Source organism: Poromitra crassiceps, assembly GCF_964638095.1.
Source record: "Poromitra crassiceps genome assembly, chromosome: 5".
Taxonomy (NCBI): Eukaryota; Metazoa; Chordata; class Actinopteri; order Beryciformes; family Melamphaidae; genus Poromitra; species Poromitra crassiceps.
The window spans coordinates 49,736,560-49,752,983 of record NC_139642.1 but is presented as its reverse complement, the minus strand read 5'-3'; the positions used below and the strand labels follow the sequence as shown (position 1 = coordinate 49,752,983).

General features: G+C 47.2%; 1 protein-coding gene across 1 annotated transcript in view; it reads right to left on the bottom strand.

Moving 5' to 3' along the window:
• Positions 1 to 15,844, bottom strand: part of ttc9b (tetratricopeptide repeat domain 9B) — a gene marked incomplete at its 3' end in the record, with an annotated part of 23,980 nt that extends 8,136 nt beyond the window's left edge. Inside the window, exon 1 of the mRNA XM_083636912.1 lies at positions 15,460 to 15,844. Within this exon, the coding sequence (XP_083493038.1) occupies positions 15,460 to 15,838 (379 nt within the window). The 5' untranslated portion in view covers positions 15,839 to 15,844. The remainder of the gene's footprint in view (positions 1 to 15,459) is intronic.
• Positions 15,845 to 16,424: the final 580 nt, after the last annotated feature.

The following is a 16,424-nucleotide window of genomic DNA, read 5'->3' as shown; positions in this document are numbered from 1 at the left end:
CACACACACTTTTCCACAACTACACCATGTATCTGAAACAATGTTTACTTACTGTCAATCTCATCAAAGTTTCTGAAGACCATCTCCACGTGATCCCACTCCATAAAGCCGCATTTCCCAATGAAGGGCTGGGCAAACACCACATACTGATACATATTTCAATTCAAATACATGTCACTCTTGTGTTAGAATGAGTAAATGGGCATTGACACTGTTTTTATATAACCCTTGATCAATTCTCATTCATCTTTTATCTTTTCTTTTTTATCTGTCTGTAGGCTACATACGTGCACTGCCAAAGTAGCGGCAGCATTAATAACCAGAGACCAGACTATATCAAAAACATAAACACACAGTGGCGTCTTTCATGCATGCTAGCAAGCGAAACTACTGTCTGTCTGACCACAGACTGTAGAAAGAGACGCAGGATAGCCAAGCGAATGTGATTGGATGAACGTTTGACACTAGGCCAATCACAGGCAGAGAGGGTGCCTCCAGCCTTCGCCATCATCCGGAAAAAAATATCGCCTACTGTAATCATCCCTCATGACTTAATTGGTACATTCAGTCCTCAGCTCTCCACCGTGATAGCTGATGGGTGGTGAGCGTTCTGGCACAAACCTGTTGCCGTGCATCACCCAGGTGGGTGCTACACATCGGTGGTGGATGAGTTGAGTTGCACACACACACACACACACACACACACACACACACACACACACACACACACACACACACACACACACACACACACTATTATTATTATTATACGTGTGTGTGTGTGTGTGTGTGTGTGTGTGTGTGTGTGTGTGTGTGTGTTAGGGACACCATCCTTCCTTCAACTTCTAGGAATAGACAATGAAGGAAGCCATCTGAGGGGAGTGTCAGAAGAAAGAGTTGTTTGCTCGCGTCCTGCAGCAAGAGTTTCCGCATCGGGTCTATTTTTGATGCCAGCGTTCAGCCAGGCATGAAGTCAGTACAAGTTGTGACCGGCGCGGAGCAAAACAGAGTGCTTCTGGTGTGAATGGCCAGGCTCCTGCTCGACGCTTCCGTGCCGCGCTGCGTCGCTTCCGTTTCCAGTGTTTCTGCACCGTTAGACCCTTTTTAGACCTGCCATTAAATATATATGCGTCTTGTATGAGATAGATCTGATGGAGCTAGATTATATTTACAATCCTTCCATCTTCAACCGCTTATCCGGGATCGGGTCGTGGAGGTAGCAGTTCCAGCAGGGGAGACCAAACTTCCCTTTCCTCAACCACATTAGCCAGCTCTGACTGGGCAATCCCGAGGCGTTCGCAGGCCAGCGTGGAGATACATAATGTTATGTCTCCATCTAGCCCTCGGTCTGCCCCATGGTCTCCTCCCAGCTGGACGTGCCTGGAACACCTCCCTAGGGAGGCGCCCAGGTGGCATCCTTACCAGATGCCCGAACCACCTCAACTGGCTCATTTCTATGCGAAGGAGCAGCGGCTCTACTCCAAGTCTCTCACGGATATTTACACTCGGCATTAAAATGCGTCGCCACACATTTCTCATTCTCCGACTGTCCTCTCGTAATATTCACATCCTTTATAACTGACCTTGTCTCGCTTGTTCAACATCCAAGAGTGTCCTGACAATCCGTTTTGGTAGCACGCTATTATGCCTGTTTGAATTGCTTCTGCATCCTGTTTCTTCTTATTTTTCTTCTTCTTTTCTTTTTCAAATGTAGCTCACTTGCTCCTCTGCATTCATACTTTGTTGCTGATGTGGCCAAATGTGTCTGTGACCACCTATGGACACGGCTGGGATTGCAATCCATCCTCAATCCATCTTGTATTATTATACAGATCAGCACTATCCGGTTACAATCTGATCACTTGTTAAAGGATGGCTTTACCGATAATCAAGCCACTTTGTATCATACAGTATATCATCTCGGTAATATAAGCACATGGGCAGTGAATACCTTTCTCTCTGTTTTCCCCATGGAGAAAAATCCTCCTGCAGAAACTCCGCCCCCGCCAGCTGCAAGTCATTAAGGCTCGTTAAGGCTCTCCATGCACATGGCGCATGCTTAAAAGACCTTCATCATTTTACCTGATGAAGGTCTGAGTGACGAAACGTTGTAATAAAGTTTGCCAGTAACTGGATAGTGTGCGGGAATTCTTTCTTCTGCTTTATGGACTCTATCCTCCAACGCACCTATCCATAAGATTGTGAGGGTGTGCATCGCCTCTCCTTTCAAGCATACTTAAAAAATAACAATAAACAATAACAGCACCCTCAGAGCAGATTCCGCATGTCGAGCAGAACCTCCGCAGCTTTGCCAGAGGAGGAAATGGGAGATCTCTGTGAGGAAAACAGAGAGAGAAAGTAAACATTTCCCATGTGCTTATATTGCCAAGATTATTAACGATACAAAGTGGGTTGATTATCCGGTAAAGCCATCCTTTAATGATGCGCTTGTTACAGTAAAATGGAATTACATCCCTATCTTTAATCAGGAGCGCGGTCTAGCAATTTGAGAGAAAAAGATAGGGATATAGTTCCATACAGTGATGTCAGTCTCGCATGGTATGAATATCCTTGTCTAACTCTGAGGAGCCTCTGTCAAACTGTCATATCTCAGAGTGCCTTAGCCAAAGAGTGGGCAGATTTAAGGAGGGGCAGCATGACACAACGTACAAGAGGAAAATGTCTGAATTTACTGGTTTCTAAATCATTTTTAGGAGAAAAGACCAACAGGTGCAATGACAGCTGTCAAGCGTGAGTGCGCAAATGTGAGCAAGTGTGGGCTATTCATGTGTGCCTGTGTGTGTGTGTGTGCCTGTGTGTGTGTGGGGGTGCGTATGTGTGCGTGCGTATGTGTGATGATGAATGTGCGATGTGAGGTGTGGTGAGGTGAGTGGGAGTGGTTAACACTTGCTCAGGAACCCCATTGGTTGGCCTGAAGCACCATGTCTCAAAAGCAGAGCCTGCATAGAGACTGGCTTTCATTTAACAAGGAGAGCCAAAACCTGGGGAGAATAATGAGCGAGAGGGAAAAAAAGGGAGTAGCTGGAGATAAGAGAGACAGGGGGCGATGGAGGACAGACGTACAGAGATAGCATCGACAAAGTAAAGTCCAGAAAGAGCCAGAAAATGATGAAAGAGATGGTGGGTATTAAGGCTCCAAAGAACAAGATAATAGGGACAATATTTGAAGGGAAAGAAGCATGGAGAGGTAGAAGGAGCTGTAGACCGTGTGAAAGGAATAGAAAGTGGAAAGCATGGAGAAATCGCAACAATAAAAATGTGTAAAATGGGAGAAAACACAGAGATGTCTGTCTCCTGCTTTGACCCTATGAGGATCACCCTCCTCCATGCTATGTGTTTTACCCATTAGAATACAATACAATACAATACAATACAATACAATACAATACAATACAATACAATACAATACAATACAATACAAGACAAGACATAAACCATATCAAAAATATGGATGGAGACGGATGGAGACGTCACCCATTGTTTTGTGGACTCCCGTTTTGAAGCATAGAGGTGGCACGGTGGCTCAGTGGTTAGCACTGTTGCCTCACAGCAAGAAGGTCCCAGGTTTGAACCCCGGTCCATCCCAGGTCCTTTCTGTGTGGAGTTTGCATATTTCCCCATGTTCATGTGGGTGTTCTTCTCCACGTGCTCCGGTTTCCTCCCACCATCAAAGGCATCAGACTCCTGTCAGTGCCCCTGACCAAGGCGGCGCTGACAAAAGAACTGGAGTTGGTCCCCCGGCTGCTCCTACTTCTAGGAACGTTCCTAGTAGAGGATGGGTCAAATGCAGAGGATGAATTTCCCCATGGGGATGAATAAAGGATAAGTGAACTGAATGATAGAGTATGGGAGTGTGGCCATGTGGGCTTCTTGCCCAGCTCACACGAGACGACACGAGACCAGGGGTTTCCTGCCTGCTATTGGTCTGTAATCGGCAAGCTGTGAGGTCACTGCACAGGCAACTTGTCAATCACGCCAAAAACAGTCTATTCTAGCGTCTATTTTAGTCTAAATGTGCACGTTATATAAAGATCTACTGTTATAATACTATAATAACTGTAATATCATCTCTTTTCTCTACTGTTATAACACTGTAATAACTGTAATCTCATCTCTCCTTCCCGTCCTTCTGGAGCTCTCTTCCCTCTGTCTCCATCCCTCTCTCCTCCCCCTCTCACCCCTCTCCCTCTCAGTCACACCAGGCGTGACACCGCCCGCCGGCTCATTTAAAGCCACCCGCAGTCCGAGGTGATTAGTCTGCTGTCCATCACCCTGTAATTAGTTCTGCAGGAAGATAATGGCAGATGGAAGGACACATCACTCTCGCTGATGCTCCCCCTCTCTCTCTCTCTCTCTCTCTCTCTCTCTATCTCTCTCTCTCTATCTCTCTCTCACACACACACACACACACACACACACACACATTCCCACACTCACCCTCCACCCCACCCCCACCCCCATCACCACCACCCCACCTGTGTGCCTGTTCACCTCAGAGCAAAGACCATCACTCCCGTGCCCTTCTCTCACCTTTCATTAGATCTGGTGTCTCTGCTCCAAACATGGCACTGCTAAAGACATAAATAGACTCCTAAAGACATAAATAGACTGCTAGACACATAATTAGACAAATGTACAAATGAACTAAACATTCCCATCGTTGCAATGACCTCACATACTCTCTCAGCTCTGGGACAGTAGTATCATCGTCTCTCCAGGTCCACTAACAATAGCTCCGCCCTTTTGTTTTTTTAACGAAAGCCTCTCCTCCGTGTTATTGAGAAGGACAGGGCCAGAGCTGCTGGCTCTCTTTATCACAAAGGCCTGTCTGTGCTGACATGACACAGCATTGTCCTCCACCTTCACTGGCCGCCTTCTGCATATTTATCAGTCACTTCCCTCCCCGGGCCTCTCTTTCTTCTCTTTCTTCTCTTCCCTGTGCCCATGTGTTTACCTGTCTCTGTCTCTGTTCTGTCCTGTCGCTGTGTCTTCTCCACCTTCAGTTCATTAGCCATGGCAAAGGCTGGATATTGTCCAGTGCCAGACACAGGAATTTTCATTAGGCTTTTTGCGAACCTTTCGTGAAGCTGTAAGCTGATGTTGTTATTTTATTTTATTTATTACGGAGGGACAACGTAATAAGGGACCTTTCTGTATTGCTCATAATCTGAAGCACTATCAGGCAAACACATTCCAGGAAGGCCATGCAAAGCAATAAAAGTGATTGAATGTTGGTTCTTCCCTGAGAGGAAGTACACACGCACACGGCAAACAAGAGTTCACTTCAAACAAGTGATACGAAGGGTCTCTTTTATGGTGCGTGTCGCTGCAAGCGGAAGACAGCCGCCTCATAGGGTAGCAAGAAACTCATAATGAGCTGCTGTTGTTGCTCTGTGTTTTGAGTGTGTGTTGACGTGCCTTTTCTCTGTGCCTGTGTGCGTCTTGAGGCCTCCCTCTGTGGTCGTCTGATGTGTAGCGTGCCGGGACCCGCCTGCCAAACGAGTCAGGGGCTATTTTAGATGAGCAAAACTATTCAGAGGGGCGCAGACTGAGAGTGTAGGTTGATGTATAGGGAAGGCCAAGAACGCAGGATTTATAGATTCGGGGTTTCGAAGACAAGGAGGTGTTGGAAAACGCTGTAGGGGAGAATTGTAGAGGGTAGAGGATTGGAGTTGGACTTAAAAACCTGCATCTATCCCCTCATCAGCAATTCCAGGAGACACCCTGCACACTGTATTATTTAGGTTCTAAACCAAATCTGCCTCTCTTTCTAACAGATGTTTCCTCCTTGCGCGTTTATAATTTGCGTCCCCTGATGGAGCCGCAGCGTTTTTCTTCCCCCCTCTGCTCCACCCAAACCCCCCTGGCACGTTGGTTCCCCTGTAACGCTCAAGACAGCCTGTCAGCCGCTGATACATCAAACATATTTCCATGGATTACCCACAGTGCAACATTGATCCTGGGAGCGAAGGGGAATAAAGTAGCCAGATTATTCTGTTAGATCTGAGCAAGAGAGGAGAGACGGGGGGAGGGGAGGGGGGGTTTAAGAGAGAGGCCAGTCCATTCCCCTTAACATTTCTCCTTTATCGAAATTGACAGTAGGAAAGCTGAGAGGAAGACACAGTACGGGAGAAGCAGGAACGTTTTTTTGTCCTGGCCAGAGCAGTCCAGAACGGTGGAGGAACCGAATATTTTCTGTCTTTTACAGATTTTTTTTTTTTAAACAATGACGGATAAATCTGAAGGGTGTCTGTCATTTGAACATATAGAAATGACAGAATTCTTACGACCCTGTGCGTCAAAATGACAAAATGACAACGAGAATGTCAAACGCAACCTCTGTTCCAGAGATCGGGGGTTTCAACCAGTAAACCATCACTGAGCAGGCAGAAGGTGTTTTGAACCTAAATCCACACAGTAAGCAGAATAACCCCCCTCATTTTAATAATACATCTCTGCTCTCCTGGCCTTTTCCATACTCCCTCATCTTCCAAACACTCCAAATCCCCCTGATGACTCTCTGGCCCTCCCTCCCTATCTCCCGCCCCTCTCTATCAATTTGCACTCTGCCGAATTGTTCTGCTCCCCTAAAATAGTCTGAGTCAGGATTAATGCTCATCTCCTTAAATATTTATACAAGTGAGGAAGCTATCTGCTCCATGACTTCACCCAGGATTCAATCACTTCATACTCTCTGTCGTCGCCGCCTCGCACACTCACTGCCGTTTCCACAGTTTAGGCGAAGCAGTTTCTGTGCTGAGAAAGCCAGTGCGTTCAAAGTCTGCTCATGAGATCCCCACGGGTCTGTGTGGGGGTCCAGAGGCCCACCGGAAAAAAATGAACAGTTCATTTAGCTATTTAATTGAAATGGTGCAACGGGTCCTTGGTTATATAACTTACTTTTTAGGGGATACAGAACCCCTTGTCTGTGCTAACGATGTACAGTTACATTGATTTCTCATCCTTCTGTTTTCCAGGGCCAAGAGAGGATTGAGGATGTAATATTGATGCCTTGTATATTATTGTCTTCTGAGTAAGAACAGACATTGAAATAGTACAAAGTGGCATGTGATAAAGCAGCGCAGAAGAGGCTTTTATTGCAGTTATATCTGTAGTTGAACTACAAATCAGAGACGTCATTTTGTCGTGGCCCTCGGCTCGGCCATTAACTGGTTGGTGATGTCATTTGTGGACACTGAGCAGGTCACAGCATCCAGCTGTCAAACGCATCGCTTCCAACCTACTCTGACCAGACTCGCTCCTCGACTCACTCTTCTCAAACAAAACACGCGAACAGTGTTTGCAAAACACTCACGCATTAACGTGCCACTTCCTCTCTTTGGCCTTATTTGTTTGGATCATCTATGTAACAGGCTCGTTCCATTAGCGTGCGCGTGGCTACAAGATAGATGAGAGAGGCGCTGGAAAGGTCAGTAGAGAAAATTGCCAAATGGTTTGGCTCTGAATCCCCCACAGTCAGCTTCAAGCTTAAGCTGCAGGGTACGGTAGTAAAACCACCGCACTAAGTACCTGAAGTCAATTAATGGCGAAAGCATGAACTTTCTTACTTTCCTACAGTCAAATGATGGTGTCACAGGTTGGCAACAGCAGCCAGTTTGTGTTTAGGATCCACTCACCATATTAGAGCTCAACAGTCATGTGACGTTTCTTGCCCCAGAAGTGAATTCCCCATTCATATTCTCCATAGACATTTCGAAAAAAATCCTTATATAACGAGTTGAAGCAAGCCAACCGGTCTTCCAGAGAATTGTGAGTGACCATAAAACATTTAACTTTCAGCAAAAAAAAACAAAAAATAAATGCAGGAAAAAAAGATCAAAAATATTTGATCTTTGAAAAAACAAAAATCCCCGCTTTTATTTTTTGTTTTTGCTGAAAGTGATATGTTGACTTCAGATTTGTTTTTAACAGTCCGAAAAAGGATGCTATCGCTAGTCATTTAGCATAGCGCTAGGCTGGCCCTGAGTCGGACACCCTGCCTCCATGCTAACGTAAACAATGCAGTTAAGGCATTAACAATCGATTGCTGAGCCTCTCATCATAGTCACTTCCCTGAACTATTCGGACATTTAAATGGCCATGTATTCATATGACATTTGACGTGTGGATTCTGAAGCATGTCTAAATGAATCCCATAACACTAGCTGGCGCTCGCTGAAATGAAGATCCCCACGAGCGGATGTGTCCGGGCCATAGCGTCCGACTCAATCTGTAGCTTATAATTTTCTTTCTGATTTCCGTCTATTTATTTCTCTCTGTACTGCTGCTAACCCAGTATGGTAAATCCGGTGTACTGAGGCTCATCTCAAACACAATCCTTCAGTGCTGGATCAGCAAAAAGCCACCAGGCTCTACACAACCTTTACATGACGATGGCGTCACACCCGGGGTGCAACAAGGACACGCTCTCAATGTCAAGCCTAGGCAGCAGCGCATGTAATGAAGCATTCAGTGTCGGGGGCCAGAGCAGGCCGGGAAGGGAAAACTCAGATAGGGGACTTATGGCTTTCATCAACATGGAGCTCTCTGGATAAATATAAACAGCCAAATGGTTTACTCTGCACTGTCCACTCACTGGCACACAGGGTGTTAGATATGCACAAATAGCTCTAGCAAATTCCCATTACTGCTGGCTTAGAGTAGACCAATATTCTGCACTCTGTCTGTCAGTCTCTCTCTCTCTCTCTCTGAGGGTGTCAAGAGAGGACATCTGTTTCAGTTTCCTCTGAGCGAATGCCATGACTTTCAAACGAAGAAAAGAAAAACGTTGACAGGCGCTGAATCTTTAACGTTTTTCATGTCCTCTCTTTTTTCTCCTATTACCCTCATTGTCTCTGTCTCTTCTCCTCCCTCTCTCTCCATCTCTCTCTCTCTCCATCGCTGTACCCCCCCCCCTCCTCCTCCCTCGCTCGCTTCCTGACAGATGACTAGGATCGTATTTACTGGTGTGACAGGAGTTACCGAAGCCTGCGAGGATTGCGATATGAAAACAGTTAGCTCTGGCTCACGGGGGTTTCATCGTCCTCCTCACAACGAATAAATAATATATTATATGCAAATGCAGGATCTGAAAAATGTATCGCCCGCCTCCCTTCGCTAGTCGGAGGTCATAAAGGTCTAGAGAAAGCATCTTCCTCTCCCCTCTCTCTGCTACCCTCCCCATGCCCCTCCATCTTATAATCCCCTCGTACTGAAGAGTTGCTTTAATGTCCTGTCCAGTTCCTCCCGCTCCCATGGCTTTCCTCCCTCCCCCCATGTCAGCCCCTGCATGCCGTCCCCCGACACACTGCCCCCTCCCCCCCATCCATGTCCTCGTCTCCTCCAAATCTCTCCTCTCTCAGCTGTAAGGTATTACAGGCTTGCTGTAGAGAACAGTACAGTGTGTGAGTGGTACAGTACAGTCGAGGGAGTGCCAGTCGTACTCCCCCCCCCGCTGCGATGCCACGCCATCTGCAGCCCTGGCACACACAGCTCCTGTTCTGCTCCGGCCACCCCTCTGATGGCAGACGTACGCAGAGAGGAAGGAAAAACACCGCCCAACACCCCCCCCCCCCCGCCCCTCTCACCCTCGCATGGCACCTCTCTCCCTTCTTCTCCTCCCCCACTTCCTTTCCCTCCTCCTCCTCCTGCATGCACATTGTACTGTTGCCTATCTCCCTTTCTCCCTTTCTGTCTTATTGATACTATTTCGTTACATCACCACACGCGGCCATCTTGGTAGGAAAATACCAATTAACAGGTGATTACAATCACAAACACACACACAAACAGCCAATGAGCTCTGTGTATTTTAAGGGCATATTGGTAGGAAAATGCTTGTGACATCATGGGGAATACTATCTATACAATACTTTTTACTCTCCCCTCCCCCTCTCTCTCTCTTATGTTTTAATCTTCCTGTCTCCTTTTGCCCGTGCTCCTTTTTTCATTTTTATCTCGCGCACGCCGTCGCCTCCCCCTGGTGGAATGTGCGGTGACGTAGCTGGCAGGAGATAAAAAGCCACGGGTTCTGGGCTGCATTCTGCTTTGTGAGCGAGCGTTGGCGTTGGCTGCACAGTAATATTGGTTCTGGTGGACTGGTGAGAGCGCCCCCTCTGGCTGACGTTACACATCGCTGACATTGTACACCAGATGCGGTACGGCTCTGTGCGGATCCGGTAAAACTGCCGGAACAAGACTCTCATCCCTGTTAATAGATGGGCAATACATGTGGTATGGAAAAGATCATAATGCATCTGTTCTATTTTTGTCAGATCCCACATGCGTCTGACAGATGACATTGCTGTGGCTCTGTTCAGGCAGCTGCACGGAGCCGTGACGCAGCCGGTGGACATAGACCTTTAGTGCTATAAAGAGAGGAACTGTGTCTGAGGTTGTTCCGTGTTCATCCAAAGGGTTAGGGTTAATTGAAGTGAATTGACTTGCCGATAGGCGTTGATGTGTTTGTGTGTAGTATGGTATATGATGTATATCATCTTGTATTATGATGTATAGTACATCTATGATGTAGTATGTACTGTGTGTGTGTGTGTGTGTGTGTGTGTGTGTATGTATGTATGTATGAATGGTACTGTATATGGCATGATGGTATACAGAGCCCTTTCAGACTTGATTGTGATAAAGCGCTGTGTAAACTAGAGCAGACTGGGTTCTCTGCTCTTTGGGTTCAGCCAGGAAACAGATGTTGATCAACCAACACGCTCATTAAAGCCTTAGCATAATGGCCGCCACACACACATGCACGCACGCACACACACGCACATGCATGCACACACACACGCACACGCACACGCACACACACACACGCACACACCCACACCCACACCCACACACACACACACACACACACACACACACACACACACACACACCTACTGCCTACCAATATGGCAGTTTACAATACACACGGCTCATTGGCTGTGTTTGTCATTTGATTCTGCAATCACCTGTTCATTCATTACAATCACCTGTGATTTCCTGTCAAGATGGCCGTGTGGTGACGTAACATTATATAGACAAAATAACAGATTCTCATAACTGTGTCGTCACATTAGTAGTAGTCATTAGTAAGATAGTTTGACGCATCACAGTAGTCTGTGGGCTTATAGCTGCAGAGCTCATCTCCTTTGTGGAACGTGAGAGGTGGGTGTAAAGTGCTGGATCATCATCAGGCCGAGCAGAGCGAGCGGGGGAACGGCATAAAAAAGGTGTTTGATGTTAGGGAACAAACGTCTCCTCCTGCTGCTGCGCCTCGCCTCGCCTCGCCTCGCCCCAGGCTCTGACTTCATGACTCATTCACACATTCAGACAATCGAGGACGAGCACAGATCAGAGAGAATATAATATATGCGAACGAAAAAAGTCACGACCGATCCCGCCGACAATAGGATTTGCACCTTCATCTTCTGCACACCTTTTTGATATTCATGTGTGCAGATTAAAATATTTAGCTTGTTGTGTTGCAGAAAGACACGTCAATCGCTCGCCCGGGCTGTCTCGGTGCTCTTCCAGACAAACTATTGTTGTCGGAGTCTCTTCTCTCTGAATACCAAGTCACCAAAAATCAATATTGATATATCACGGAAGAAAAGAGCAAAAACAATCTGTTATTTCTATATGGGATGCAGCCCTGTGTCTGTGGTGGCTGGATGGATGGATGGCCGAGGCCGCCTGGCACGCAGCCTGCCTGTGGCCAACATGTTGCACCACTGTGAACTGCCACAGACAGACAGGCGGCGGCGGCGTAACCCATTTCTATGCAGCCCTACAGGGACACCGAGACGAGGGGTGTCTTCTTAACAAGGCCAGCAAATAGGACATTCATCATGGAACGTCCCTCTGTGTTGGACAGAATCAGGTAACATTTCTGTAGGCGCCGGGGCTTCTGCTCTGTTTCTCTTCCCTCCTCTTTACCCGCACTCAGCCCCCCGGTGTATTATGTTATAACGTCGTTTCTTTTCCTCCTCTGCCAGCACGCTTCCTATAGTCATCAACTCTTTCATTTCTCAATCGATTCCTCTCCTTCTCAAACGCTCTCTCTCTCTCTCTCTCTCTCTCTCTCTCTGCCACCTTATCCTCCTTTCATCTTTTCTCCTCTGCCATCTTGTGTCTTGTTTCTCAGTGTGCTAAGCCGATGGCAGAACCGCTGGCATTCATCAGGAACTTCTCCCTCTTTCTGGTGAGGAGCCACCTCGTTTAAAAAGTCGCTGTGACTGACTGGCACAAGGCACACAATGGCAAGAGCTTGTCCTCCTTGTCACAACAACAGAGTCAAGAAGACAAGCAAACACACACACACACACACACACACACACACACACACACACACACAGAGACACAAAGAGACAGATAGAAACACACACATACACACGAATGCACATACATGTACGCTTGAGTGCACACACAGCACACACTACAGTCTAATACACACCCACTTACACACACACACACACACACACACACACACACACACACACACACACAATACAGACAATACAACACCCACTTGCACAAATTCAGCAATGTCAGCATGGGCAAAGCAAGAATGGCAGGACGAGCAGCACTGGGAGCAACCCCCCGCCTCCAAACACACACAAAGACACACACAAACAAACAAACAAACAATCAAACATACACACACTCTCTCTCTCTCTCTCTCTCTCTCTCCCTCCCTCTCTCTCCAAACCCCGTTAGCCAGCTGCTGTTCCTCAGGCCTATGACTGCTGTGCTGAGACAAACAGAATAACATCCACAGACATGCGCAGGTACACACACACACACACACACACACACACACACACACACACACACACACACACACACACACACACACACACACACACACACACATACACACACACACACACACTGGCACACAGGCATACATGCATGAACAGACACACATGTGCATCTGACATGCATAAACACACACACGCAATCAGACAGTGACACACAATCACGCTCAAACACGCAAGTGCACGCACACACACACACACACACACACACACACACGCACGGCTGGTGCTGCCCGCTCGGCTGCTCCTGTACCATGCATCAGAGTCTGAGACAGCTGGCCAATCAGGCGGCCCCTCACTCATCATAACCACAGGGCCCAGCGTCTGTCCAGCTCAACTCTGACACATTTTAACTCTGACACATTTTAATCACTGTGAGAATTCTGAGTCTGGATATTGTAAGAGATGCCTCGTCACGCTAATGCTAACGCTAACGCTAATGTTCTGAGAATAACCCGTCATCTCTCTCACTATATTCACTACCATTGTACGAGTGTTTACTGATGGCACAGCAAAGTTGAAGTGAGGTGCCTTTGTGTGTGTGTGTGTGTGTGTGTGCGTGCGTGCGTGTGTGTGTGCGTGTGTGTGTGTGTGTGTGTGTGTGTGTGTGTGTGTGTGTGTGTGTGTGTGTGTAGTGGGCATGCGCACGCACTTCTTGTGTGAAGGCAGTAGAGAGAGGAGTGAGTGCTACTAATACAACACCAGGGGAAAAAGCCCTGTGATGGTTGCCATGGTAAATATGGCCCCCTGTCGCATGCTAGCAGCCCCTTCCTCCCCCTCCCCCCTCTCCCCTCTCTCTCTGTGTTTAGCTCTTCTCCACTCTTTCTCTCCATGCCTCTTCCTCTCTTGCCAAGCTGACTTCAGTTCTCTCTTTCTCTCCCATCCAGCATATCTAATCGCTCCCTCCTCTCCCTCTTTCCTCCCCCCCATTCTGCCTTCCCCCCCCCCCCCCCCCCTTCTCTTCCCCATCTTTTCTTCACGCCACAGTGGCCTCCCTACAGGCTCCAGACAGGCCCTGAACGCTGGGTAGGCTACTGAAGGCCAACCTTCAGTGCATCACATCAACTCAGCCAGCCTGGGATCGGAGCAGCACACAATAGGTTAATGATGAATTTTAGGTGGTATGATGGAAGTCCCGGTGTGAATCATCATCCTCACCTGGATCCAGCATATCATCTCTGTTTTAAAAACATAGCAAACTGATCAAATATAGGTGGTTGTATTAATTAACTGTTTGGAAGCAGTTGGAAATAAATAACTGTATCACTGTGGTGGTTTCTGCCTTTGCCAGTATTTGTTTTGATGACAGTTATGCAAGAGGATTCAAGTAAAAGGTTAAATGAAACTTGCAATTTGTATGATTGCACCATCCCACATATTTTATATAATATGGATGACTATAATGACTCATTTCTAGTAACTCACACCTGGGAATTTGGAGCTATAAAATCTTGTGTCAACATGATTATCTCTGAGAATAATTGTCACAGATTTTCATTTGGGGTATATTATCATTGTGTAACATTTTTTATTTTTTTTTAATTAGCAGATGTCAGTTGAACACCTCTTACAAATGTTATATGTAGTTTCAAATCTCTTTGAAGTACACACATATTGTTTTAAGTCTGAACTCTGAGGTTATCTAGATCATGTTACAACACCTGAAACATTGGCTTTAACTGATCAACTGAATATTGGCACTTGTGGAATTAAAATAGGAATGGGACAGTAATCAACTAAATTGATTTGAGGGATAGAGTGGACTTCAGTTACCGGTAACCTATAATAAGTTACTGAAAGGTGGTTTCATCAGACTTCAAATATGGGTTAATTCAGGATATGTTTTCACCTCAGAGAGCATCATGAAACGTTGTGACAACACAGCCACATGGTGAACTTGGAGTCATACATGATGTGATGATGGTGGATAGATTTCCCATTCGACCCTGTGGGTTTATTTATTGACTTTAGTGCCTCTCCCACTGCAATAACAGCAGAGGAACATGAAATCGTTATTGGGGTTGATCCTTTGATTAGGCCTACAGAGTGACTTTAAAAAAAATAGGAATGTGGTCAAAAGAAATGGATTGAATTCTTCCATATAGATAGCCTATTGAAGATGAGTTCAAGGGACATGCCTGGTAATAGCCTAATTGGCACAGCGGTAATAATGAAGATGTATTTACCATGCCAATTGCATGACGGAGCTGGGCTGGTAAATCGCTTCCATTCATTAGATGATGCACTGATTTGGACAGACAGTGGGGGGAGGGGGGGAATCAGCACCATGCCTCTGTCCACCCGGTTAAGATTTAGACCGCAGCACTAAGCTAAGAAGCATCATTCAGGCTATTCTTCCTTTCGTGTAGCACCTTTAGGTGCAAAACAATGTATAGGTGCTGCTGCACCTATACATTGTTTTGCCGCCTCTGCAGAAAACAAATGTGCCAGTCGCAGATTTATCTCTGGAGCCCGGTGCTTGTATGAGAACCCCGTGAACCGGAACGAACAATGGTGGCAGCGGTACGCGCTTTCCAGGGTACAAAACCTGGTAAAAACAGGGGAGGAAAAGGGCAAAGTGCTGTTTTTGTGTAGCGGAGTTTCGCCGGGGGCAGCAGCTCACCTGTCAGGCTGTCGTAGCACTCGATCTCGGTGCTCTCCACGGCTCTCCGCTGCTCCTCGGTCAGCTTGGTCGCGGTGTTGGCTTGGGTGAGCAGGCTGACCTCGGAGCCCACAGTGGTCCCGTCGACGACAATATGCACCCCTTTCAGCTGGAGCAGAGCCCGGTGGTACTTGCCTATCGCTTCCCGAAATTTCTTCTCCTTGTAGCAGCGGTGGCCCTCCGCCTTGAAGTCGATGGCTTTCTGGATCTTCGCTTCCATCTCAGCTTCGGCCGACCCGGCTCGATACCCGTCTCCTCCGGCGGCCGCTGCCAGGCTCCGGCCCCCGGTCTCCGGGTAGCTTTTCAGGCTCTTTATCTGGTGCTGCTGCTTGGCTTCCATCTCTCTCAGTGCAGGGTGCGACCGGAACGGGCCATGCTGCTCGGCCAGGCAGGCAGGCGGCAACGATGAGGGACGAAAACAGAAAGGGCTTCAGAAGGGTCTCCGGTCTGAATCTTGTTATTGGCAGTCGACCTACGAGAAATGAAAAGCGCTGGCACTTAACATGAGAGATAGCCTACTCCTAGGCAACTGGCTGCAACATTTCATGGGGCTCCTAACCGTCTGTTTTCTAACCGTCAAAATGTTTGATCGTCGCCGTCTGAAGATGCTCTCTCGCCGAAGGATGCTGGGGCTGTGTGTAGCAGCCAGCCTCCGACACGCAGCTTCAGCACCACAGACAGCACACACGAGCCCTGTCGCACAGCATTGTGGGGGAACAGAGGAGTCGTGAGTGGCTGCGCGTGAGTGAGGCGTTGCTGCAGTCAGATTTTTGCATTGCAAAATGTTAAAATGCACAGATAGGCTATGTTTTGTAAGCGCCGTTTGCTTCAGAAAATACAAATCCTTTCAAAAAATATATTTAAAAATATATGCTATTTTGGACAATTAAGGCGTAGGCAAAGCCAGGTAGTATATAGCTAGGTAA